Source organism: Anser cygnoides, unplaced genomic scaffold (assembly GCF_040182565.1).
Source record: "Anser cygnoides isolate HZ-2024a breed goose unplaced genomic scaffold, Taihu_goose_T2T_genome scaffold_46_1, whole genome shotgun sequence".
Taxonomy (NCBI): Eukaryota; Metazoa; Chordata; class Aves; order Anseriformes; family Anatidae; genus Anser; species Anser cygnoides.
In genome coordinates this window covers 716,868-741,843 of record NW_027103070.1, presented here as the reverse complement: position 1 = coordinate 741,843, position 24,976 = coordinate 716,868, and the positions used below count along the sequence as shown (strand labels likewise).

Sequence of the window (24,976 nt, the reverse complement as noted above, 5' to 3'; positions counted from 1 at the left end):
TGTCCCTGCCCATGGTGGGGCGGGGGGGGGGTGGGGGGGGGTGGGGGGGGTGGGGTGTCCAGCCTTCCCATGTCTAGGAGGCTTTTGAATATCCTCAAGGAGAGAGACTCCACAACCTCTCTGTGTAACCTGTTCCAGTGTTCTGCCACCTGCACATAAAATGGGATTATATTATATATATATTGCATTTGTTGATGTAACTGATCTTATTGATTTCCCATCTGTGGAAACAAATGGTAATTTAGTAATTTGCTAAAGTAAAAAAGCCTATTAAATATCTTATTGCAATAATTGTACACTTAGTTTTGAGTTCATACATTGATATTTTGAAGATCCACATTCTTTGGCCTAGCCTTGCTGTTACTGAAATCATTGGGAACCTTAGGCTATAGTTCACGTTTTTGAATTTTTCCTTCCACGTTCTCCCTGGTTGACAATATATTCCCCCACTTGGCCCCATACTAGTGTATCTCTTAGAAACATTTGTGAGCAATAGTAAACGTACATGTTGGCTATAGTTGAAAGTCTTGTAAATTTCAAATAAATATATGCTGCTGAGTCTAGGAAACCCTTACATTCATGACAATACAAAAACTATTCAACTGATAAAAACAAAAAAACATTTAATAGTATTAACCTCTTATATTCTGCTTTATCCTGTCATATTCTTTGATATCTTAGCTTTTTTTTTATATACAGATACAATATATGTGTGAAATCATTTTAATCTGCTACCTGCCAAGAATAACTTAATATCTCCTTTTGTTTAAAAAAAAATAGCTAGCTGGTTTGTTAACAATTTTTTTTTGCAACATTAAAATATATTAAATATGAAAGACATTCCTCTTTGGGCATTATGTCCTTCTAGACTTTATATATTTACATCATTCTTAAATCTTTTCTAATTGAGCTGTAGTTGGCACCATTCACAATGGTTTTCTTCTGTTATGTTGTCATGGAAACAGATACATCTCGAATACTTCCAGAGTTTGGAGAAGTTGAAATATCTTCTCTACCAGATGGTACTGCTCTTGAAGACATAAAATCATTGCAAAGTCTTTATCGAGAGCACTGTGAGGTAAGGGAAAAAAGGCATTCACATAAATCATTCTTCATTGAAAATTCATGTCTTCTAGTGAGAATCAGTACAACTGGATGACTGACACAAAACATACTACAGGCAGGCTATTGATATCTGATGTGCTAACCAAATAGTTTGCTTATTTCATTAAAAATGAAATTGGAAAAACGATTTCTCTGAAATTTCTCTTTACCAGGAAAGAAAAAAATGTGTAATAGAATACTGAGACTGGAATATAATAATGCATATATTTGGAGATTTTTAGATAAATTACACTTTAGATATATGCAGAGCTTTGCTTTTGTTTATAGGGGTTGAAATCAGATTAAATTATTGTTTCTAGCATTTATGTTAAAAACAAGCTCGCTATTTTCTTCAAGTTTTAAAGAAACAAGTTGTTTAAGGTTGTTAACATTTCATATTAAATAATGTCTTAAAATTATTGTTGAAGGTGCCTGAAAAAATTTAATGAAGTAAAAAAATTAATGAAATAGCAATTTTCCTACGTGTTTTTAATAGTGTTAAAAGTTCTGTTTAGGTGAAGTCACCTGATATGTTTCCTTAAGCTCTTTTCTGGAGAATTCTTTCTATTTTCACTTGGACTGATCTGAGTCTGTGCACACTAGTAAAATTCATCGCTAAAAAGCTATTAAAATACATTGTTTATTTATAAATCTAATTTTTTATCACTTTTTCTGAAAAATGACTAAGGGGAGGGGAGAGCTATACCACTGGAAGGAGCTGGAGGAGAAAAATGGCAGAAGACTATCTGCACTTGTTTTATATTGTTTTAGGCAATAGTGGATGTTGTTGTGAATCTTCAGTTTAGCCTGATAGAAAAATTGTGGCAAACTTTCTGGCGCTATTCTCCTTCTGCTCCAGCTGATGGCACTGGTATTATTGAAGCAAGGTCAGTATATGTCTCTCTTAAATAAATAATAATTTATTATTATATTGTTTACTATTATTTATAATTTAATAAACAGCCCTGTTTAATAGAGGGTACTTTAGGAGAACATGATGATGGAAACGTGGATGATGTTAGAGGATACATTTCAGCAAGTGTTGGCTGGGGGGGGTTGGAACACTGAAACCACCGCCACCGCCGCCGCCACCGCCGCCGCCCCCCCCCCCCCCCCCAAAAAAAAATAATGGACAGGAAAAAGTAGATGTTAGTAAGATAAGGAAAAGAACAAAGACATGAGGCCATCGTTGACAGTAAAAATACCCCTGATCAGAAGAAACTAAACTATTCTATTCTATTCTAAATGATGTCAGCAAGACAAACCTCACTTAGCTTCCTGACTCTTCCAAAACTAGTTGTTTTATTCATGTTTCCAGATCTCATGATTTACTAACCAAGGCCAGTAAATGTCTCTCTTTACTCTATCATCATAATATAACAGCAGGTGTCAAATCAAAGCCTTGAAATGACTGTATACATCTTCCATTTTTTCCTTTGTTTGGATGACTATAATCAAAGTATCTTTACACAGTATACTGTCCCGTTCTTTTAAATTCCAAGGACCATTTTTATGCTACCTCTGCATAATTTATGGGCTGGAGCTGAACTTTGGAGGCCATTTTTCCCCAGTTTCATATGAACAAGGTAAAGAGGTTCAATTGGATGTAACTGAGACTTTTATAAAGTTTTTATTAAATAAGCAAAGTCCATTGTACTTATCTGTATGTAAATGCATTTTCACTTATTAATTTGTTACTTTTATTCACGCCAGCAACCTGACTGAAATAGAAAGTCGACTTCCAAAAGGAAAACTGATTGCTCTGTGCAAAAATGAGTCTATTCTGAAATGGATTTGTAATTGTGACCATGTGATGTACCAGGCTTTGGTGGAGATTCTCATTCCTGATGTCCTTAGACCTATTCCTAGTAAGTTAAACACAGATAACACCTCATAAGAATTTTGGTTTGGTTTGTTTTATGTGGTGGTGGTTTTGTGCATCACGTGAAACTTTTGGGAATGATTTCGAAGGATATAAATGTAGCATGTGTCATCTTTCCTTAATTCTGTTGAGTAGGAAGGTGTACTGGAGTTGATGTAAGCACTGTATTTAAAGAAAAGGAGACTGGATATTTCACTGCATTTAGGGAACTCTCCAGAAGTTTTTGGAATATATTTCCCTATGAAAGATGCTTTTGTCACTGCAAAGTCTAAGTTTTTATTAATTTTAAGATAAAAATGGGTTCCTTTACACACTGGCACTAGTCTACCTGACAGATGAGAATGCACTATGGTCCTGAGTCTGAGTCCACTAATGTCAGACAGTCTTTCCACTGACTTCAGTAGACCTTAGCATTACATATAAAAAAACTTTCCCAGACCAGACTTTCCCTCTGGCCTCAGGGTCCTGGGGTTCCTGAAAGCAGTCCTTACCAGTAAAGACTGAGGTGAAGAAGGCATTCAGTACCTCATCCTTTCCCATGTCCTTGGTCTTCAGGATCCCTGCTCCATTCAGCAGCAGGCCCACATTTTCCCTGGTCTTCATTTTGCTGCTGATGTACCCGTAGAAGCTCTTAATGTTGCCCTTCATATCCCTCGCCAGTTTCAACTCCAGGTGGGCTTTGGTTTTCCTAACCCCATCTCTGTACTCTCAGACAGTGTCTCTGTATTCCTCCTGGGTCGCTTGCCCCTTTTTCCGGCTCCCATATGCTTCCTTTTTATGTTTGAGTTTAGTCAGGAGCTCCTTGTTCATCCACACAGGCTTCCTGCCACCTTTGCTCGATTTCCTGCTCACTGGGATGGCCCATTCTTGAGCATGGAGGAGGTGATTCTTGAATATCCCTGGACCCTCCTCTGCTCTCCAGGACTCTCCCCCGTGGGATTCTTCCAAACAGGTCCCTGCACAGGCCAAAGTCTGCTCTCCTGAAATTTAGAGTTGTGATCCTCCATTTGCATTGCTCCCTCCTCTCAGGATTCTCAGCTCCACCATCTCACGGTCAATGCAGCCCAGGCTGCTCACAACCTTCCAGGATGCTCCAACCACAGTTCTTCCTTGTTTGTAAGAATTGCATCCAGCAGAGTGTCTCCCCTTCAGCCCTGTTTTTCTGATTACAAGCTCTCTCTTTTCCATAACACCCTGCACCCGTTCCTTGTCAACCCATTCCACCACTTCCTCATTTGATTGTGGGCCTTCCTTGTCATTTCTAGTTTAAAGCTCTCCTCACCAGGTTGGCCAGCCTGCTGGTAAAGATGCTTTTGCCCCACTTGGTCAGGTGGATCCCATCTCTTTAGCAGTCTTTGATTCTTAAAGAGACATCCCCACGGTCATAAAAAACAAATCCCTATTGTCATCACCAGCTGGGCAACCAACTGTTGACCCACAGGATCCTCCCATTCCTCCTCAAACCCTTCCTTCTCACTGGAAGGATCAAGGAGGATATTGCCTGAGCCCCCCATGACCTTGTTCCATTGCCTCCAGGTGCATGTAGTCACACTGGCTATGACTCCAGGTCTCCCCTGGCAGTATTGTCGGTGACGATTCATAAGGGGTAATAGTCCGAGGGGCGGACAAACCTCTGCAATATCTCTACAACATCCCAGATCCAAGCCCCCAGAAAATAGTAAACCTCTCAACACAGCAGGTCAGGTCAGCACATGTGGTCCCCCATCCCCTACAGCACAGAGTTTCCCGTTGTTATCACTTGCCACTTCCTTCTGGTACTGCTGCATGGCTCAGGCTTAGTTAGCTTGGATGCTTCACTGGACAGAGTTCCCAGACCCTCATCTGCTCTGAAGGTGCCAAACCTGTTCTTTAGTTGGAGATATGCAGGTGGAGCGGGAGCCTTCTTCCTGTTGTCAGAAGTCACAAGCTTCCAGTCTTCGCCATTTCCAACCCTTTAGGTTGGAAATTAGGAGAAATTTCTTCTCAGAAAGAGTAGTTAATAGTAGTTAGTCCCCTTAATGATTCTATGATTCTAACTCAATAAGCACAGACCACCCAATCCTCCTTCAATACAGCTGGGGGTTCAGGCTGCGGGGTCTTGGAGATGAACCGTTCAATCTCTTTCTTATCACCTCTGGCACTACACAATCTGCTGACCTCCTCCCGCACCTCCTCGGCAGCACAGATCCTGTACTGCTGCACACCTTCTGCAGGGAAGGAGACTGTCTCCCTCTGCCCCAGCCTCAGTGAGAGACCCCAGGCACTCCTTGTACCCTGAGAGCTGCATCCTCCCTTGGGAGTTTGGTCTGGATTGAGGCCTCTGATATTGTAGGGATAGTTGCTCCAACAGCTGGAGGTGGTGCCCTGCAATGCATTAACAGCATTGCTTAGGACATGGATGCAATTCTCTGCAAAGTTTCTGGCCCCCTTCTGTGTAACCTGCTGAGCAAAGTGCTGCATCTGTTGGCTGCCTCCGCTAGCAATGTTGTAAGAAGCAACTCAGGAAAATATTTGCAAGCATTACTTTGTAGAAGGTATTATCAAGCAAGGAAATAAAGGCTAGTGTTACCACATGATGAAGACTGAAATAACTACAGAAAAGATGCACAGTAAATAAAACATCTACGTTTATTGCTTATATGTAAGTTTGCAGAAAAAAGTAATAACTGCAGACTCTTGCTTGTGTATCAACACTAAAACCTTCTAGATTATTTATGTTTGCAGTAGAAATTAAAATGTAGAAGACCTCACCCTTGCAGGTCACTGAATTTAGTGATTAGAATCGAAATATCATAACATGATTAGAATCAAAATAACATAACATATGCTTTGTGCCACTAACTGGTTAAAAATAGCAAAGTAAAAGTCATATAAACTCTATCTAGCTTTTAAAATTTTTAAGCAAAGCTTAGAAAGTTAACTAGACTAAGCCTCCTAGAAGGCTTAACTATATCCAAGCATCAAAATTAAATATGTATCTCATTTCACTAAAAACAGTAAAGAAATTACATAATTGCTTTCTATAAAGAATGACTTCTGTCTTCCAGTAGATCCTCATAGAGAAGCTGTTAAAAGTATGGGCTGGATGAGCAGACAGTGAGGTGGACTGAAAACTGGCTGAACTGCCAGGCCCAGAGGGTGGTGGTCAGTGGCATGAAGTCTAGTTGGCTGAGGGAGTTGGGACTGTGTAGCACAGAGAAAAGAAGGCTCGGGAGAAGTCTCATACGTAAAAAATATCTCAGGGTATAAAGACAGAACCAGGCTCTTTTGTCCAGTGAAATATCAAGAAGCAATAAGCACAAACTGAAACAAAGGAGGTTCTGTCTGAACATTAGGAAACACTTCTTTACTGTGAGGATGACCGGAACAGGTTGCCCAGAGAAGTTGTGGAGTCTCCCTCCTTGAAGATCTTCAAAAGCCGCCTAGACATGGTCCTGGGCAAGCTGCCCTAGGTGGCCCTGCTTGAACAGGGGGGTTGAACGAGATGATCTCCAGAGGTCCCTTCAAACCTCAACCCTTCTGTGATTATGTGATTCTGTAATAAAGATTCAAGTTATAGAGAGAGATGTGTATAAAAGTCCTAATTCAGCAAAATCATATCAGCCAATTCTTAATTTAGTAGGGATGAACTTTGAGCAAGTACTCAAAGACAAGCAGTTAAATGTATTTTAAGAGCCCAATGCTTAAATATTTTGCTGAATCAGTTTTTTTGTTGTTGTTGTTGTTGTTGGGGGTTTTGAGGGGAGGTGCTTAAGAAAAAAAAAGAAAAAGCAAATGTACTCCAAGAGGTATATTAGAATATAAGTAGAAGTAATAGTAATGCAGTTATGAAAAATTATGAATCATAGAATCACAAAATGATTTGGGTCGGAAGGGACCTTAAAGATCATCTAATTCCAGCCCCCCCTCCCCCACACACACCCCGCCCTGGGCAGGGAAACTCCCACTAGACCAGGTTGCACAAAGCCCCATCCAACCTGGCCTTGAACTCTTCCAGGGATGGGGCATCCACAACCTCTCTGGGCAACCTCTTCCAGTGCCTCACCACCCTCAGAGTAAAGAACTTCTTCCTAATGTCTAATCTAAATCTACCCTTTTTTAGTTTAGAGCCATTCCCCCTTGTCCTATCGCTCCACTCCCTGACAAAGAGTCCCTCCCCAGCTTTCCTGTAGGCCTCCCCTTGGGTACAGGAATGTCGCTATAAGGTCTCCCCGGAGCCTTCTCTTCTCCAGGCTGAACAACCCCAACTCCTTCAGCCTGTCTTCATAGGAGAGGTGCTCCAGCCCCTTGGTCATCTTCGTGGCCCTCCTCTGGACTCATTTTAACAGGTCCACGTACTTCTTATATTGGGGGCCCCAGAGCTGGACACGGTACTCCAGGTGGGGTCTTACGAGAGCAGAGTAGAGGGGGAGAATCACCTCCCTCGACCTGCTGGCCACACTTCTTTTGATGCAGCCCAGGATACAATTGGCTTTCTGGGCTGCAAGCACACACTGCCGGCTCATGTTGAGCTTCTCATCCACCAACACCCCCAGGTCCTTCTCTTCAGGGCTGCTTTCAGTCCATTCTCTGCCCAGCCTGTATTTGTGCTTGGGATTGCCCCGGCCCAGATGCAGTACCTTGCACTTGGCCTTGTTGAACTTCATGAGGTTCGCACAGGCCCACCTCTCAAGCCTGTCCAGGTCCCTCTGGATGGCATCCCTTCCCTCCAACTGATCTCCACCTGGACACTGAGTCGTTGACCATCCAGCCAATTCCTTACCCACCGAATGGTCCAATCCGTCAAAAACAACCGCTCTCTCATTCCCCCTCCTTAGATGAGGAGGGGAAGAAGTAAAGGAAAGAACAACTCACGGGTTGAGACAAGGATGATTTAATTAAAGGGAAAAAAATAATTATTAAGGAAAGAGTATTATTAATTAAACAATTTAACTAAACAATTTAACTAAACAATTAACAATTAACAATTTAACTAAAGGGGAAAAAGGAAAGGGGAAAAGGGAGGGGGAAAGGGAAAACTAAGCGAAACAAGCAAAGGCTATGTGGAAGTGCAGAGGAAAGAAATTACTCTCTACTTCCCACAAATGAGCGATGCTTGACCACCTCCTTGAAGCGTTTTAATCAATTCTACTGTTATCTCAACCCTTCGAGCCCCACGTTGGGCGCCAAAAAGGACCGTGGTGGTTTTACCGTGCTGGGCAGCTGAACACCACAACCGCTCTCTCACTCCCCCTCCTTAGATGAGGAGGGGAAGAAGTAAAGGAAAGAACAACTCATGAGTTGAGATAAGGATGATTTAATTAAAGGGAAAAAAATAATTATTAAGGAAAGATTATTATTAACTAAACAATTTAACTAAACAATTAACAATTTAACTAAAGGGGAAAAAGGAAAGGGGAAAAGGGAGGGGGAAAGGGAAAACTAAGTGAAACAAGCAAAGGCTATGTGGAAGTGCAGAGGAAAGAAATTACTCTCTACTTCCCACAAATGAGCGATGCTTGACCATGTCCTTGAAGCAGGGTCTCAACGCACGTAGCCGGTGTTCGGGAGGAGGACAGACGTTTTCACAACGAGAGCCCACCCCTCCCCTCTTCCTCCTTTTTCCACCTTTTATTGCTGAGTGTGACATCGTATGGTATGGAATATCCCTTTGGTTGGTTTAGGTCAGCTGCCCTGGTGATGTTTCTTTTCTCACATCTTTCCCCACCCCTAGGGGAATTAGGGAGAGTCCTGATGCTGTGCCAGCACTGCTCAGCAGCAGACACAACACTGGTGTGATACCATTGCTGTTCTAGCTACGAGTGCAGAGCACAGCACTGTATGGGCTGCTGCACGGAAAGTTAACATCCCAGCCCGACCCAGTACAGGGAGCTAGGGTTGTTTATACTGGAGAAGAGGAGGCTCAGGGGAGACGTTATCGCTCTCTACAACTACCTGAAAGAAAGTTGTGGGGAGCTGGGGGTCGGCCTCTTCTCGCAGATAACTAGTTGTTGTGGTTTAACCCGGCTGGCAGCTAAACACCACACAGCCGTTCGCTCACCCTCCCCCCTCCCTCTCTGGGATGGGGGAGAAAAACGGGAAAGTGAAGCCGGTGAGTTGAGATAAAGACAGTTTATTAAGACAGGAATATAATAATAACAATAATAATAATAATAGTGATAATGATAATAGTATTAACAATAATAATGTGTAAGAAAACAAGTGATGCACAATGCAATTGCTCACCACCCGCTGACCGATGCCCAGCCTATTCCCGAGCAGCCGGCCCCCCCACCCCGGCCAGCCACCCCTATATATTGCTTAGCATGACGTCAGATGGTATGGAATACCCCTTTGGCCAGTTTGGGTCAGCTGTCCTGGGTCTGTCCCCTCCCAGCTCCTGCTGCACCCCCAGCCTGCTCTCTGGCAGGACAGAGCGAGAAGCCGAAAAGTCCTTGGCCTGGTGTAAACACTGCTCTGCAACAATTAAAACATCAGCATGTTATCAGCGCTCTTCTAATCCTAATCCAAAACATAGCACCCTACCAGCTACTATGAGCTACTTAACTCTGTCCTAACTGGAACCAGGACAGATATCCACCCCTTATTCCATACCATTTATGTCATGCTCAGGTTACACTCTGTCCAATACATTCTAATTAATCACCATTTTCATCTATGATATATAGCAATCATGGTAGTGATGACATACAGTATTATATAATAATTAACATACTACAATTCAACTCATGGGCTATTCTCACCCAGTATCAAATCCCCTTGAGGTCCACACCGGACTTCCCCATTCTTTTGCATTACCCACCAAGTGCATCCAGGTCCCTGAGCAAAAGCAATTCCACGAATGGGTTTGCCTTTTCCTGAGGCAGGAGTAGCCCAGACTGTTTTACCCAGCATGTTTCTTACGTGCACTACAGGAACTTTATCCCCTTCTACAGTGCGTAACAGGTTTGATTGGGCAGGTCCAGCTCGGTTGGCAGATCCCCTGGTATTGACTAACCAGGTGGCCTTTGCCAAATGTGTATCCCAATTTTTGAATGTCCCAGCAGCCATTGCTTTCAGTGTAGTCTTCAACAGTCCATTGTATCGTTCAACTTTTCCAGAGGCTGGTGCATGATAGGGGATGTGATACACCCACTCAATACCATGTTCTTTGGCCCAAGTGTCTATAAGGTTGTTTCGGAAATGAGTCCCGTTGTCTGACTCAATTCTCTCTGGGGTGCCATGTCGCCATAGGACTTGCTTTTCAAGGCCCAGGATAGTGTTCCGGGCGGTGGCATGGGGCACCGGATATGTTTCCAGCCATCCGGTGGTTGCTTCCACCATTGTAAGTACGTGGCGCTTGCCGTTGCGGGTTTGAGGGAGTGTGATGTAATCAATCTGCCAGGCCTCTCCATATTTATATTTCAGCCATCGTCCTCCATACCAAAGAGGTTTTGACCGTTTGGCTTGCTTGATTGCAGCACATGTTTCACAGTCATGAATAACCTGTGCTATAGTGTCCATGGTCAGGTCCACCCCTCGATCACGAGCCCATCTGTAGGTTGCATCTCTACCTTGATGGCCTGAGGTGTCATGGGCCCATCGGGCTATAAATAATTCACCTTTATGTTGCCAGTCCAGGTCCACCTGAGCCACTTCATTCACTGGGGGATTCTCCTCCGCTTTCCAGGCTATTATTGCCAATGAGCTGGCATATGATGATGGTGCACTCCGTACAAACTTCCGCCACATAGGTGGTATACACTGGACTGCATCTGGATCTGCGGATGTTTGTGCGTCGTCTAGGTCCTTATAAATTACTTCCCGTACGGCCAATTCCCTCAGGTACTGAATTCCCTTCTCCATGGTGGTCCATTTGCCTGGTAGACATACAAGTTCTTCCTTGAAGGGATACCTTTCCTGCACAGCTGACAGGAGACGCCTCCAGAGGCTGCGAGATCGTGCTCCATCTCCAATTGCTTTGTCAATGCACGCGTCCCTAGCAAGGGATCCCAGCCGCCTGGCTTCCTTGCCCTCTAATTCCACATAATTGGCTCCAGTGTCCCAGCACCGGAGCAGCCAGGTGACAAGCTACTCACCTATACAGCGACCAAAATCTTTTCGCACATCTCGTAGCTCACGCTGGTATAGAGTCTGGGTAGTTACTGTTGATTTTTCGACACCCTCATCCTCATCTTCAGTTTCTTGCACCTTTGATGGCTGGTGTAGAGTCCGGGTAGTTACTGTTGATTTTTCGACATCCTCATCCTCATCTTCATCCTCCTGCACCTTTGATGGCCCAGCCTTGTCTTCACTATGCCCAGACTTAGCAGAAGACTGTCTGCGTTGTAAACGACCTGAGCCTCTATACCATTTCTTCACCTTGTCTACAGGGGCAACTTGCACTGCTACAGCTCGTTTCTCTAATCCAGACACAGGGTCTGCCACAGGGGTTGGAATACCCTCTGCGGGGTCAACTTGCACTGCTACAGCTCGTTTCTCTGACCCAGACACAGGGTCTGCCAAAGGGTTGGAATACCCTCTGCGGGGTCAACTTGCACTGCTACAGCTCGTTTCTCTAACCCAGACACAGGGTCTGCCACAGGGGTTGGAATACCCTCTGCGGGGTCAACTTGCACTGCTACAGCTCGTTTCTCTGACCCAGACACAGGAGTGGGAGCAGCTGCAGGAGCTGGAGCTGCTGCAGGGGCTGGAGTGGCTGCGGGAGCTGGAGCTGGAGCGGCTGCAGGGGCTGGAGCGGCTGCAGGAGCTGGAGCGGCTGCGGGACCTGGAGCTGGAGCGGCTGCAGGAGCTGGAGCGGCTGCAGGAGCTGGAACTGGAGTAGCTGCAGGAGCTGGAGCTGGAGCGGCTGCAGGAGCTGGAGCTGGAGCAGCTGCAGGGGCTGGAGCAGCTGCAGGAGCTGGAGCTGGAGCTGGAGCGGCTGCAGGGGCTGGAACTGGAGCGGCTGCAGGAGCTGGAGCAGCTGCAGGAGCTGGAGCGGCTGCAGGAGCTGGAACTGGAGCGGCTGCAGGAGCTGGAGCTGGAACGGCTGCAGGAGCGGGAGCGGCTGCAGGAGCTGGAGCGGCTGCAGGAGCTGGAGCGGCTGCAGGTGCTGGAACTGGAGCGGCTGCAGGAGCTGGAGCTGGAACGGCTGCAGGAGCGGGAGCGGCTGCAGGAGCTGGAGCGGCTGCAGGAGCTGGAGCGGCTGCAGGAACTGGAACTGGAGCGGCTGCAGGAGCTGGAGCTGGAGCGGCTGCAGGAGCTGGAGCGGCTGCAGGAGCTGTCGCTAGGTTGATAGTAGCATCAATTGCAGCTCGATAGGCACAAGCCAGACCCCAGCACGCTACAGTGATTTGTGTCACTTTGGAACTGCCAGAGTCATGACACCTTTTTTTCAAGCATTCTGCCAGCTTTTTAGGATTTTGCAGTTGTTCAGGGGTGAATGTCCAAAACACTGGAGGTGACCACTGCTCTAGAAACCTGCCCATATCCTCCCACACTCCCTGCCACTCCCAACTATCCCGCCTCAAGACAGATCTCCGGATGAGATTCCTAAGTAGTTGTTTAACCCTCAACAAAACCTGAAGCGCATTCAGGAGACATAACAACAAGAGCAGGCTGGTCTGAGTATCCCAAGGATATTCAACATCTCGGAGAACCACCGTAACTAGCTCGGGGGATAAGAGGGTGGTGGTGAAGGAGAAAGGGAGAGTGAACAGGTAGGGAAACATGTCTTCCCCTGTCCCCTTCACAGATTGGCTCCCTAACGAAAACAGGCAATAGGTGTAATTGCTAATAGTTTCCGAGATATGGTTTCCAAAGTATAGAGTCGACGTCAGTGCTGAGTACAAATACCAGGTTAAAGTCGTGACCAGATATTTCATCATTTCATAAGCCATTGTTACACTGCACAGTACCATAACAATCTTAAACCAGGGCCCGGAAAGGATAAACAGTGCAACAGGGAGCACATACAGAAAGTAACGCACCATAAAACTCAATTTGGAATACAGGTACAGCAGACTGGAGATTAAGGCAATCAACATCGTGACTAGCAACTATTAAGCAGGTCCAATACTTATACCAATTTTAGTTTAACACACTCTGGTCAGATTTGTCGATATCTCAACCCTTCGTGCCCCACGTTGGGCGCCAAAAGGACTGTTGTGGTTTAACCCGGCTGGCAGCTAAACACCACACAGCCGTTCGCTCACCCTCCCCCCTCCCTCTCTGGGATGGGGGAGAGAAACGGGAAAGTGAAGCCGGTGAGTTGAGATAAAGACAGTTTATTAAGACAGGAATATAATAATAACAATAATAATAATAATAGTGATAATGATAATAGTATTAACAATGTGTAAGAAAACAAGTGATGCACAATGCAATTGCTCACCACCCGCTGACCGATGCCCAGCCTATTCCAGAGCAGCCGGCCCCCCCACCCCGGCCAGCCACCCCTATATATTGTTTAGCATGACGTCAGATGGTATGGAATACCCCTTTGGCCAGTTTGGGTCAGCTGTCCTGGGTCTGTCCCCTCCCAGCTCCTGCTGCACCCCCAGCCTGCTCGCTGGCAGGACAGAGCGAGAAGCTGAAAAGTCCTTGGCCTGGTGTAAACACTGCTCTGCAACAATTAAAACATCAGCATGTTATCAGCGCTCTTCTCATCCTAATCCAAAACATAGCACCCTACCAGCTACTATGAGCTACTTAACTCTGTCCTAACTGGAACCAGGACACTAGTGATAGGACAAGAGGGAATGGCCTCAGGTTGCACCAAGGGAGGTTCATATTGGAAATGAGGAGAAATTTCTTCTGAGGAAGAGTAGTCAGGCATTGGAATGGGTTGCCCAGGAAGGTGGTGGAGTCACCATCCGTGGGGGTGTTTAAGGAAAGGCTGGACTTGGTGCTTAGGGACATGGTTTAGTGGGTGATATTGGTGGTAGGGGGATGGTTGGACCAGATGATCTTGGAGGTCTTTTCCAACCTTAATGATTCTATGAATCTATGTGCCTTAGCATTGTTTCCAGGAGGATCTGTTCCATGACCTTGCCAGGCACAGAGGTGAGACTGACCAGCCTGTAGTTCCACAGGTCTTCCTTTTCTCCCTTTTTAAAAGTGGGGGTTATGTTTCCCCTCTCCTAGTCAGTGGACTGCCACAACTTCTCAAATATGATCGACAGTGGCTTAGCAACTACATCCGCCAGTTCCCTTAGGATCTCTGGATGCATCACATCAGGTCCCATGGACTTGAGAACCTTCCGGTTCCTTAGATGGTCTCGGAATTGGGTCTGTTTATCAGGAAAAATTATTAGTGAAATGTATGATGCAGTTAAACAGCATTGCAAAGAATTATAAAGCAGTCCAGGTTGGAAGGGACCTCAAAGGTCATCAGTGCTAACCTTTTTGTGGGAAAAGGGATCCTAGATGAGATCATATTTATCAGGGACTGTAGAGATAGGACAAGAAGTAATGGCTTAGCTGGTCAAGGGAAGTGATTGTCCCACTCTGCTCTGCACAGGTGTGGCCTCATCTTGTGTACTGTGTGCAGTTTTGGGCGCCACAGTATAGCAAAGATATAAAACTGTTAGAGAATGTCCAAAGGAGGGCTACAAAATGATCAAGGGTCTGGAGGGGAAGATGTATGAGGAGCGGCTGAAGTCACTTGGTTTGTTCAGCCTGGAGAAGAGGAGACTGAGGGGAAAACTCATGGTGGTCTACAGCTTCCTCACAAGGGGGAGCGGAAGGGCAGGCACTGATCTCTTCTCACTGGTGACCAGAGATAGGACCTGAGGAAATGGCTTGAAGCTGTGACAGGGGTGGTTCAGGCTGGATGCGGGGAAAAGGTTTTTCACCAAGAGGGTGGTTGGGCACTGGAACAGGCTCCCCAGTGAAGTGGTCATGGCACCGAGCCTGCCAGAGTTCAAGAAGCGTTTGGACAATGCTCTCAGACCCATGGTCTGATTTTTTGGGTGGTCCTTTGGGGACCCAGGAGTTGGACTCGATGATCCTTGTGAGTCCCTTCCAACTCGGGATATTGTATGATTCTACGATGAAATTCTTTACTGTGAGGGTGGTGAGGCACTGGAAGAGGTTGCCCTGAGAAGTTGTGGATGCCACATCCCTGGAAGTGTTCAAGGCCAGGTTGGATGGGGCTTTGAGCAACCTGGTCTAGCGGGAGGTGTCCCTGCCCACGGCGGGGGGGTGGAATTAGATGATCTTTAAGGTCCCTTCCAACCCAGACCATTCTATGATTCTATGATTCTATGATCTATTCTATGATTCTATGATCTATCACACTGTCCAGTTGCATCTTGACAAACTTCAGTGATGGAGAATTTACCACATCCCTGGGGAGACTGTTTCAGTGATTAATTGTTCTCACTGTTAAAAATTCCTTTCTAATATCAAGATGAAACCCAGAATCAGAGAATATCCTGAGTTGGAAAGGACCCACCAGGATCACCGAGTCCAAATCCTGGGTCTGCATAGGACCACCCAAAAATCAGACCATATGTCAGAGAGCTATGTTTTAAGAAGCAACTCAGGAAAATATTTGCAAGCATTACTTTGTAGAAATCCCCCATCATAGGCAGGCCTCTTTTTTTTTTTTTCTGGATAATTGGAAAAAGTACCAAAAGGTTTTCAGAATTCATCAGAATTTCATGATCACTCTATACTTTACTGTCCTCTAACAACATAGTTTAGCTAAAAAGAGGGAATACTATTTCTTTAGAATTTAGAACTCCTCTTCATTTATAGCTATAGTTCCTCTTTCTTCATTGCTCAAGACTTTTTTTTTCTGAAATCAAGTTGCCACTGAGGTGCTTCTTTCCATATTTATTTTTAAAACAGGTCATCCTGTTATATGATAATGTGAAAAAGATCACATTATATGTTTTACATAGTATTTTTCTAGAAAAAAAAAGAAAAAAAAAAGATATTTTCCTTAACGAACTGTATATATTTAACCCATTATTTACAGTATTCCCTGTACTTTGACTTTTGGCGGATATTGGGGTGGTTCGAGTCTCCCCTGAGAACCAGAGGCTGCGAACACATGGCTTATTGCAGATACCTGAAGAAGGACTCATCGACTTCTTTCTGATCAGGCAGTCTGTATCAGACACGCACAAGATAACCCACATTCGTCTGCTGTCTAACCCTAACCCCTAAGCTCTCATCTTGCTCATCATCCGTCCTGAGGAGAAGGTCCATGCTTTCCAGTTCCTCTCTCACAAAGAGTCTTCCTGGCTTGTCCTTCCTAAAGAGGCTTCCTAAATCGATCCATTGCAACACTCCAGTGCTGCACAATATTTTTGATCTCTGAGATCATAGCCTTGCAACTGCTCGCAGACCTCTAATTCCTCCTGTTTTACCCCATGCTGCAAGTTTTATTATATAGGCACTTCAAAGAGGCACCCACTCGTACTTATTTCCCCAAAAGGGCATGAAAGCTTTTCCATAATGCTGTTATCCTGACATTTCCTTATGTGCATATGCTGGAAGTGGGCCCCTTTTAGCCTCATTTTGTTGATTATGAGTTCTCTCCTGTTTACCTAACATTCTTTGCTTTCCTACCCATTCTGTGACTTCCTCACTTGACTGATGGCCATCCCTCCCCCATCATTCCTATTATAAAGTTCTTACCAGGTTGGCCAGCCTGTTGGCAAAGATGCTTTTGCTCTACTTGGTCAGGTGGATACTGCTTCCTAAGCAGTCCTCCATCCTCAAAGAGGAGGTCACAGTAGCACGGAGTGACACGAAGTCTATTTGGAGGCCAGTCCAGGGCCAGGAGTACACACCGGGTCCAATCCTGTTTCAACTTCTTCATTAATGATCTGGACGATTGGACAGAGTGCACCATCAGCATTTTTGCAGACAACACAACACTATGAGAGTGGCTGAGGATCATGCTGCCATCCAGAGGGACCTGGACAGGCTGGAGAAATGGGCTGACAGGAACTCATGCACTTCGACAAGAAGTGCCAAGTCCTGCACCTGGGGAGGAATGACCCCATGCACCAGTACACGCTGGGGGTCACCCAGCTGGAAGGCAGCTCGGAAGAAAAGGCCCAGGGAGTCCTGTTGGACACCAAGTTGAATGTGAACCAGCAATGTGCCCTTGACACTAAAAAGGCTAATGGTATCCTGCGCTGCATTAGGCAAAGTATTGCCAGCAAGTCACAGGAGGTGATCCTTCCCCTCTACTTAGTGCTGGTGTGCCCACACCTGGAGTCCTGTATCCAGTTCTGGGCTCCTCAGTGCAAGAGAGGCATGGACATACCAGAAAGACTCCAGCAAAGATGATTAATGACGATGATTAAGGGACTGGAGCACCTATCCTATGAGGGGAGTCTGAGAGAGTTGGGACTGTTCAGCCTAGAGAAGAGAAGGCTCAGGGAGGATCTTATCAATGTGTATAAATACCTGAAGGGAGGATGCGAATAATCATAGAATGATAGAATATCTCGAGTTGGAAGGGACCCAAAAGGATCATTGAGTCCAACCCCTGGGTCCCCAAAGGACCACCCAAATATCAGACAGTATGTCCGAGAGCATTATCCAAACACTTCTTGAACTCTGGCAGGCTCAGTGCCATGACCACTTCCCTGGGGAGCCTGTTCCAATGCCCGACTACCCTCTCAGTGAAGAACCTTTTCCTAATATACAACCAGCCCTGACACAGCTTCAAGCCGTTTCCTCAGGTCCTATCCCTGGTCACCAGAGAGAAGAGATCAGCACCTGCCCCTCCGCTCCCCCTTGTGAAGAAGCTGTAGACCACCATGAGTTTTCCCCTCAGTCTCCTCTTCTCCAGGCTGAACAATCTAAGTGACCTCAGCCTCTCCTCATACGTCTTGCCCTCTAGACTCTGCACCATCTTCATAGAACTCCTTTGGACACTCTCTAATGGTTTTATGTCCTTCTTATATTGTGGCGCCCAAAACTGTATGCAGTACTCAAGGTGAGGCCGCACCAGCACAGAGTAGGATGGGACAATCACTTCTCTCAACTGGCTAGCAAGGCTGTGCTTGATGCACCCCAGGATATGGTTGGCCCTTTTGGCTGCCAGGGCACACTGTTGACTCATATTCAACTCACCATCAATCAGAAACCCCAGATCTCTTTCTATGGGGCTGTTCTCCAGCCTTTCATCCCCCAGTTTGTATGCATAGCCAGGGTTGCCCTGTTTTTTCAGTAACTCCCAGAATAATCTTCTCCATAATTTTCCAGGTACGGAAGTGAGACTGACAGGCCTGTAATTACCAGGGTCTTCTTTCTTGCCCTTCTTGAAAATCAGAACAACGTTTGCCAGCTTCCATTCAACTGGGGCCTCTCCAGATTCCCAAGACTGTTGAAAAATAATTGAGAGAGGTTTTGCGATGACATCAGACAGCTCTTTGAGTACCCTGGGATGAATCCCATTGGGCCCCAGAGACTTGTATACATCCAGCTGGAGCAGTAAATCCCGCACAGGTTCAGGGTTGGCTGGGATTTTATCGTTCCCATAGTCACGGTCCTCCAACTCAGGGTAACTGGGGTCCCAGGGCCCATCATCAGCATTGAAGACAGAGACGAAGAAGGCATTAAATGTCTCTGCTTTGCCTACGTCCCTATTTGTGAGGCGACCATCCTCATCAAGTAACGGAACGATGTTTTCTCTGGTCCTCCTTTTCCTGTTAACAGTATTTAAAAAAAAATTATTCTCCCCACAGCACTGGCTAGCTTCAACTCTAATTGAGCTTCGGCCACACAAATTTTCTCCCTACAATGGCAAACAGCATGTCTGTAGTTCTCCCATGTTGCCTGACCTCACTTCCGGTGGCCATACGCTTTCTTTTTCCACCTAAGTTCTAGAAGAAGATCCCTGCTCAGCCAAGATGACCTTCTGCCCCACCTGCTTGACTTCCGACATTTTGGAATTGCCTGTTCCTGTGCTTTTAGGAGGCAGTGCTTAAAGACTGACCAGTACTGATGGAGCTCGATGTCTTCAAAAGCAGTTTCCCAGGGGACCTTACTAACTAGTTCCCCGAGCGCTGTGAAGTCTGCTCTCCCCATATCCAGGGTTGAAGTTTTGGTGCAGTTTTCCTCCTATGACTAAAGATTTTCAACTCGACCTCTTCATGCTTACTATGGCCAAGACAGCCACCAATCACCACTTCACCCACGAGACCCTCCCTGTTTACAAGCAACAAGTCTAGGAGGGCTCCTTTCCTAGTCGGCTCGTTCAGTACCAGTACCAAGAAGTTATCATCAACGTGTTTTAGGAATCTCCTGGACCTGTTGGTATCAAGTATATTCCCAGTTGACATCTGGCAGATTGAAGTCCCCCATAAGGACAAGGGCAGCTGATCTAGAAGTAGTTCTCAGTTCCTTAATGAATAATTCATCAGTGTCATCATCCTGTCCAGGTGGTCTATAGTATACTCCCACAGCAACATCCACTTTATTTGCTTGTTTTTAATCCTTACCTAGAGGCTCTCATCCTCATCATCGCCAACTGTAAGCTCTGTATAGTCCCGCCCCTGCATTACATACAGTGCCACCCCCCTGCCTCATCTGTTCTGCCTATCCTTTCTGAAGAGCCTATAACCATCCATCGTAACATACCAGTCACAGGACTCTTCCCACCAGGTTTCTCTTATGCCAATGATGTCATAGCTCTGGGACTGAGCCAAGGCTTCTAGCTCCTCTTGCTTGTTCCTCATGCTGTGTGCATTAGTGTAGAGACATTTCAAATGTGCTTCAGCATACCCAGCACCTTGTGGAGCAGACTAAAGGATCTTGCTAGCATGCAGTTCCTCAAATTCTGGCATGCCATCCCGTAGCTTATCACCAGCGAGCCTGTTTTTATCCATTATACCCTTCAACTCTAGTGTAAAGCTCTTTCAATCAGCCCTGCTAACTCTTGAGTAAAAATCCTTTTCCCTTTTTGAGAAAGGTGCATCCCATCACATGCCAGCAGGTCTGGTGTCGTGTAGACCATCCCATGATCAAAAAAAAAAAACAAATTCTGCCTGTGACACCAGCCTTGGAGACAGGTTTTGATAAGGTGGGTCTGCATGTTTCTTCTAGTATCGTTCCCTGCAACTAGAAGGATAGAAGAAAACACTACCTGTGCTCCTGATCCCTTAAACGATCATCCCCAGGCCCTGAAGTCTCTTTTGATGGCCCTTGGACTTCTTGTCTCAACTTCATTGCTGCCTACATGAAAAAACAATAATGGATAATAATCCGAGGGCTGTACCAGGCTAGGAAGTTTTCTTGTAACACTTTTAACACGGGCACCAGAGAGGCAGCAAACTTCTATAAGAGGTGAGTTTGGTTGGCACATTGGGCCGTCTGTTCCCCTCAGAAGGCTGTCACCTATGACAATAACCCATCTTTTCTTTCTTAATGGAGGCCCTGAGCAACCTATTCTAGGTGACCCTGATTTGAGCAGAGGGGTTGGAGTAGATGATCTCAAGAGGTCCCTTCCAACCTAAACAATTCTGTGATCAGTGTTGCAAAGTCCAGCTGGGTTCCAGTAACTAATGGGGTCCTTCAGGGATTAGTACTGGGACCAGTATTGTTTAAGGTCTTCATCATTGACCTGGATGGTGGATCAGAGTGCACTCTCAGGAAGTTTGCAGATGACACCTTATTGGCGGAGAGTGCTCAGTATGCTGGAGGTTAGACGGACCTGGAAAGGATGGAGAAATGAGCTGATGGGATCCTCATGAAGTTTAACAATGATAAATGCCAAGTCTTGCAGTTGCAATGAAATAACCCCATGCAACACTACAGGCTGGGAGGCTAACTGTCTATAAAGCAACTTTGCAGAGAAGGACCTGGGGGTCCTGCTGGACAGAAAAATGAAGTTTGTCTCTTTTTTAGATTTGTGTGTCTGCCACCATACATTCTTCTTTCCACCCACTGGTCCTTCCAGGAAAAAAAAAAAAAGGGGGGGGGAGTGATCCTTCCCCTTTGTTTATCACTGGTAAGACTGTACCTGAAATCCTCCGCCTGGGCCCTCTGTTCCTCTCTACTACAATTACCCTTCTTTCTTTTCGGAGGCAGTCTCGAGGCGTGGTGTCGACTGCCTCTTCTGATGTGACCTCATAGGCGGGCCTTCCACCACATCCTCACCTACCTCTCCTTCGAGATCCAGGGCCTCAAACCTATTACAGAGGGGCACCTGGGGAAGCGAGGTAGGTAGGGAGGGTGGTTGCCTGCGACCCTGAACTGGGACTTGCTTCTAAACCTCCTCGTCTTTTTGATCCCCTCCCTCTGCCCAATAGCAACGGGGCAGGGGCTCCACCTCACTCTGGGGGGCATCCCCCCAGCGCCCTTCCCTCTGGCACACCAGGGAGTTACTCCACCAGTCAGTCTCCTGCTCACACACCCTGATGCTCCTTAGTCTCTTTACTCCTTAGTCTCCTTAGTCTCTTTACTTGGACTATTTCTTCTTAGATACAGTGAAAAATCACTTAAAGATAATATGTGATTTCCCTTGTCTTGTTTTTTCTTCTTCATTATTGTAGCAACATTCATTCTCCACCAAGATTTCACAGCAGTAAGAACAATCCTACTTTCTTTTAGCTAAACACGTTCTTATATATTGATTATTGATACTGTCTTTGAACACGGCACATTGCATTTTGTTCTTCAAAACTGAGGTAAACAGCATAATGGCAATGGTTCAGGGTACTTCGTGCTTACTTAAGGAAACAGCAGTATTTCAGTAATTGCTGTTTCCTACCTGGTTTTGCTCTTTGAAAGAAAAAGCATTTAGGCAAAATTGAAGGGTGAAAATTCATGATAGAAGTTTTCAGTGGATAGGAAACAATTGTTGCAATTGCCAATATATCTGTAGGAATGCCCAAAACAATTTTCACTAATAGTTATAGATTTCTTGAAAGGGTCTTAGTTGAAATGGTCAATTGTGCTTGTTAAATCAAAACCTAAATAATAATTCAGGTTGGAAGGGACCTCAGGAGGTCTCCAGTCCAACCTTCTGCTCAAAGATGGTCAATGCTGAATTCAGACCAGATTGCTCAGAACTTTATCCATTTGGGTCTTGTAAATGTCCAGGGACAGAGACTACACAAAACTCTCTGGACAACCTGTTGCACTGCTTAACTGTCCTCACCATGAAAAAAATTCTTCTTTCAAGTCAGTACCTCTCTTGTTTCAATTTATGCCTGGTGTGTATCACCCCTCCTGCCATGTATCGTTGTGAAGAGTCTTATTTCATCTTCTTGATGACCTTGTAGGTATTGAAAGGCTGCTATTAGGCTCCACAAAACTTTCTCACGCTCAGGCTGAACAAGCCTAGTTCTCTCAGCCTCTCCTCATAGGGGGTGTGCTCCAGCTACCTGATCATGTCGATGGCCCTCTGCTGAACTTGCTCCAGTTTATCAACATCCTTCTTTGTATTGGGAGGGATCCAAACCTAGATTGGATAAGTCTCTGAGCCAATAAATGCAGCAGATCTCAGTATGGAATATTTAAATACTGAGGATACAAGCAGTTTCAAGAGAGTTAACTTGCTACCTTTTTCACTGTATTTTTGTTCTTTAATGTTTAGGTGCCTTGACCCAAGCCATTCGCAATTTTGCAAAAAGCCTTGAAGGTTGGCTTTCCAGTGCCATGAACAATATTCCACAGAGAATGATAGAAACCAAGGTAAACAAAGCTTACTGCACTTTTCATTACTTTATGCAAATGTACACTGTCATTTAAAATCTAAAAGTAGCAACATTTTAACTTCTATGCTAAGTGTCATTTAAGTTGAATTTCAAACATAAAACACAGGATTTGAAATCATTTTCTTTCGCATAAAAAAAAAAGAATAGGAAAAACTGTATTCATTGTATTATATGTGAATTGCAACATCTGAGAGCTGATCTGAGATAAATGGATTTTTTTCATAGGTTGCCACTGTAAGTGCCTTTGCCCAGACTCTGCGAAGATACACATCTCTTAATCACCTGGCTCAGGCAGCTCGGGCTGTGCTTCAGAACACTTCTCAGATCAACCAGATGCTCAGTGATCTCAACCGTGTTGATTTTGCCAATGTCCAGGTAAACTCTGGCTTTAAACAACAGACTTTTTAAAAAATGTATTTCCCCCAATTTTTTTTTTGTTTTTTCTGTTTCTTATTATTCCATCAATAAAGCAAAGTGAGAACATTTTCCTGATTTTTGTATATGCAGTGATTCAGTTGAAACTTACCAACTTACACTTTAGCCTTAAATAGAAGCTCAGAGCCATTATCTGTTTCCATTGTCTCTGAAGACTTCTTAGCTTTCAGACCATACATTCTGCCAATTTTCATTTGGTGCAAATGAAAGTATAGAGTATATGTGCTCTTAGAATGGACATCATGAATGATGCATAAATATGAAAACTTGGACAATAGCATAGCTTCTGATCTTCCATAAAAAAATATTAATTGAGCAGCACTATTTCTAGTAGAGATTGTTTCATTAAATTAATTTTTATTTCAAAGGCGATGTCATTAATATACTTTCTTCAATTCTTTGTGTTTAAATTTCCCACCTTTCCTAAGTAACTGGTTAGTACTAGTTTCCAGTAATCTGTAAAAGATGAACTTATTATTTTTCATTAGGTTTAAAAAAAGGTTTCCCTTTTACCTCTTTCTTCCTCCATGCAGTGGGGTTCCTGCATCGAGGAAACCCCAGGGAGTGGAGAGAGCCATGGGAATGGAGAGAGCTGCCAGGAGCTGGCAGCCCTCACAAGAGCAGCTGGCGAGGCTTGGGCAGGGCCAGGAGCAGCGGTGGCCACCCCACCCCCACCCCCCCACAAGTACAAAGGCAACCCCTAGGGAGCATGAGTGACCAGGAGTGCGGCAATCAAGGTGTGGTGTGTCAGCCACGGTGTGGTGTGGCACCACAGTTTGCATGGCAGTTTGTGCGGGAGCTTTGCCAGCTCCATCAGGGAGTGATGGTATCCACCCAGCACACGGCCTCTCTAAGCTCTGCACTCACCACAACTGACGCAGCTTCCCAGACAGAGCTTTGGTGGGATGAAGGGATGAAAGACACGGACTCCCAATGGCTCTTGAACAGGAGACGTTTATTACAATTTTTCTCCACTACATATACTTTCCCCATAGTCCCAAACGCTGTTCACGCGCCTGAATCTATCATACAATTGGTCAGAGACCCTCAGACACGCACCTCAAGCCAGCCAGCAACTGGCCACTGCGCAAAGCTCATCTTTAACACTGCAGCCAAGTTATTTATCTCAACCTTGCTCAAGTTTTTGTTTTTACCACTTACTTCCTCATTATCTTTAGTTCAGGGACGTGTCAAACAGCGCAAGGCTACTTGCAAATTCCTTCCCCTCAATTCCCCCTTTTTTATTTTCAGCCAACCAAACGCTTTTTATAGATTTTTCTATCAAAGAACAGACATTGAAATAAGCAAGGTACAATAAGGAACAGAGTGAAAATCACAAGCAGAATTACGATTGCCATCTTGACTAATTCCCTTAACCAACCCACGATACCTAGGTCGCTTAGCCACATATCAAGTCCTAACGAGCTTGTTTTTAACTTCCCTGTTAGTTCCTTGAGTTGCTTAATTTGTCGGTAAACCGTCTGAGGATTATCAGAAAGATTTATGCAACGCATACCTTCAAATTCTTCACAACCATGCCCTTGTGTTAGAAGCAAAAAATCAATAGCAGCTTGATTTTGTAAAGTAGCATGCCTAATAGAATCTACATCAGTCAACAAGCCACTAAGTGCTAGGGATGTTGCTTCGCAGGAATGCTGCGTCTCACTCACACAGCACAATCACGCAATCACGCAAAGAGGCCCCTTGCACTTCTCATTCATACCACAAGAATATATCACTTAAAACAATAACCAAACTTGTTTGTATCATCTCCGGCCGTGTTCCTCGTGGAGTAACTCGCTTCACAACAATACTTTGTCTCAAACACATACACTTACACAAATGCTTTCAACATGAGATACCCAGACATCTACAAATAAGACAT

General features: G+C 45.1%; 1 protein-coding gene across 4 annotated transcripts in view; it reads left to right on the top strand.

The window, feature by feature from the left end:
- The window catches only part of LOC136789464 (transcription factor RFX3-like), a 232,222-nt gene that overhangs the window by 187,140 nt on the left and 20,106 nt on the right, over positions 1–24,976 (top strand). For all 4 annotated transcript variants that reach the window (XM_066989527.1, XM_066989526.1, XM_066989524.1 and 1 more), the window contains 5 exons: positions 966–1,078; positions 1,876–1,991; positions 2,818–2,972; positions 22,536–22,633; positions 22,882–23,031. In XM_066989527.1, coding sequence (XP_066845628.1) covers positions 966–1,078; positions 1,876–1,991; positions 2,818–2,972; positions 22,536–22,633; positions 22,882–23,031 — 632 coding nt within the window. The remainder of the gene's footprint in view (positions 1–965; positions 1,079–1,875; positions 1,992–2,817; positions 2,973–22,535; positions 22,634–22,881; positions 23,032–24,976) is intronic.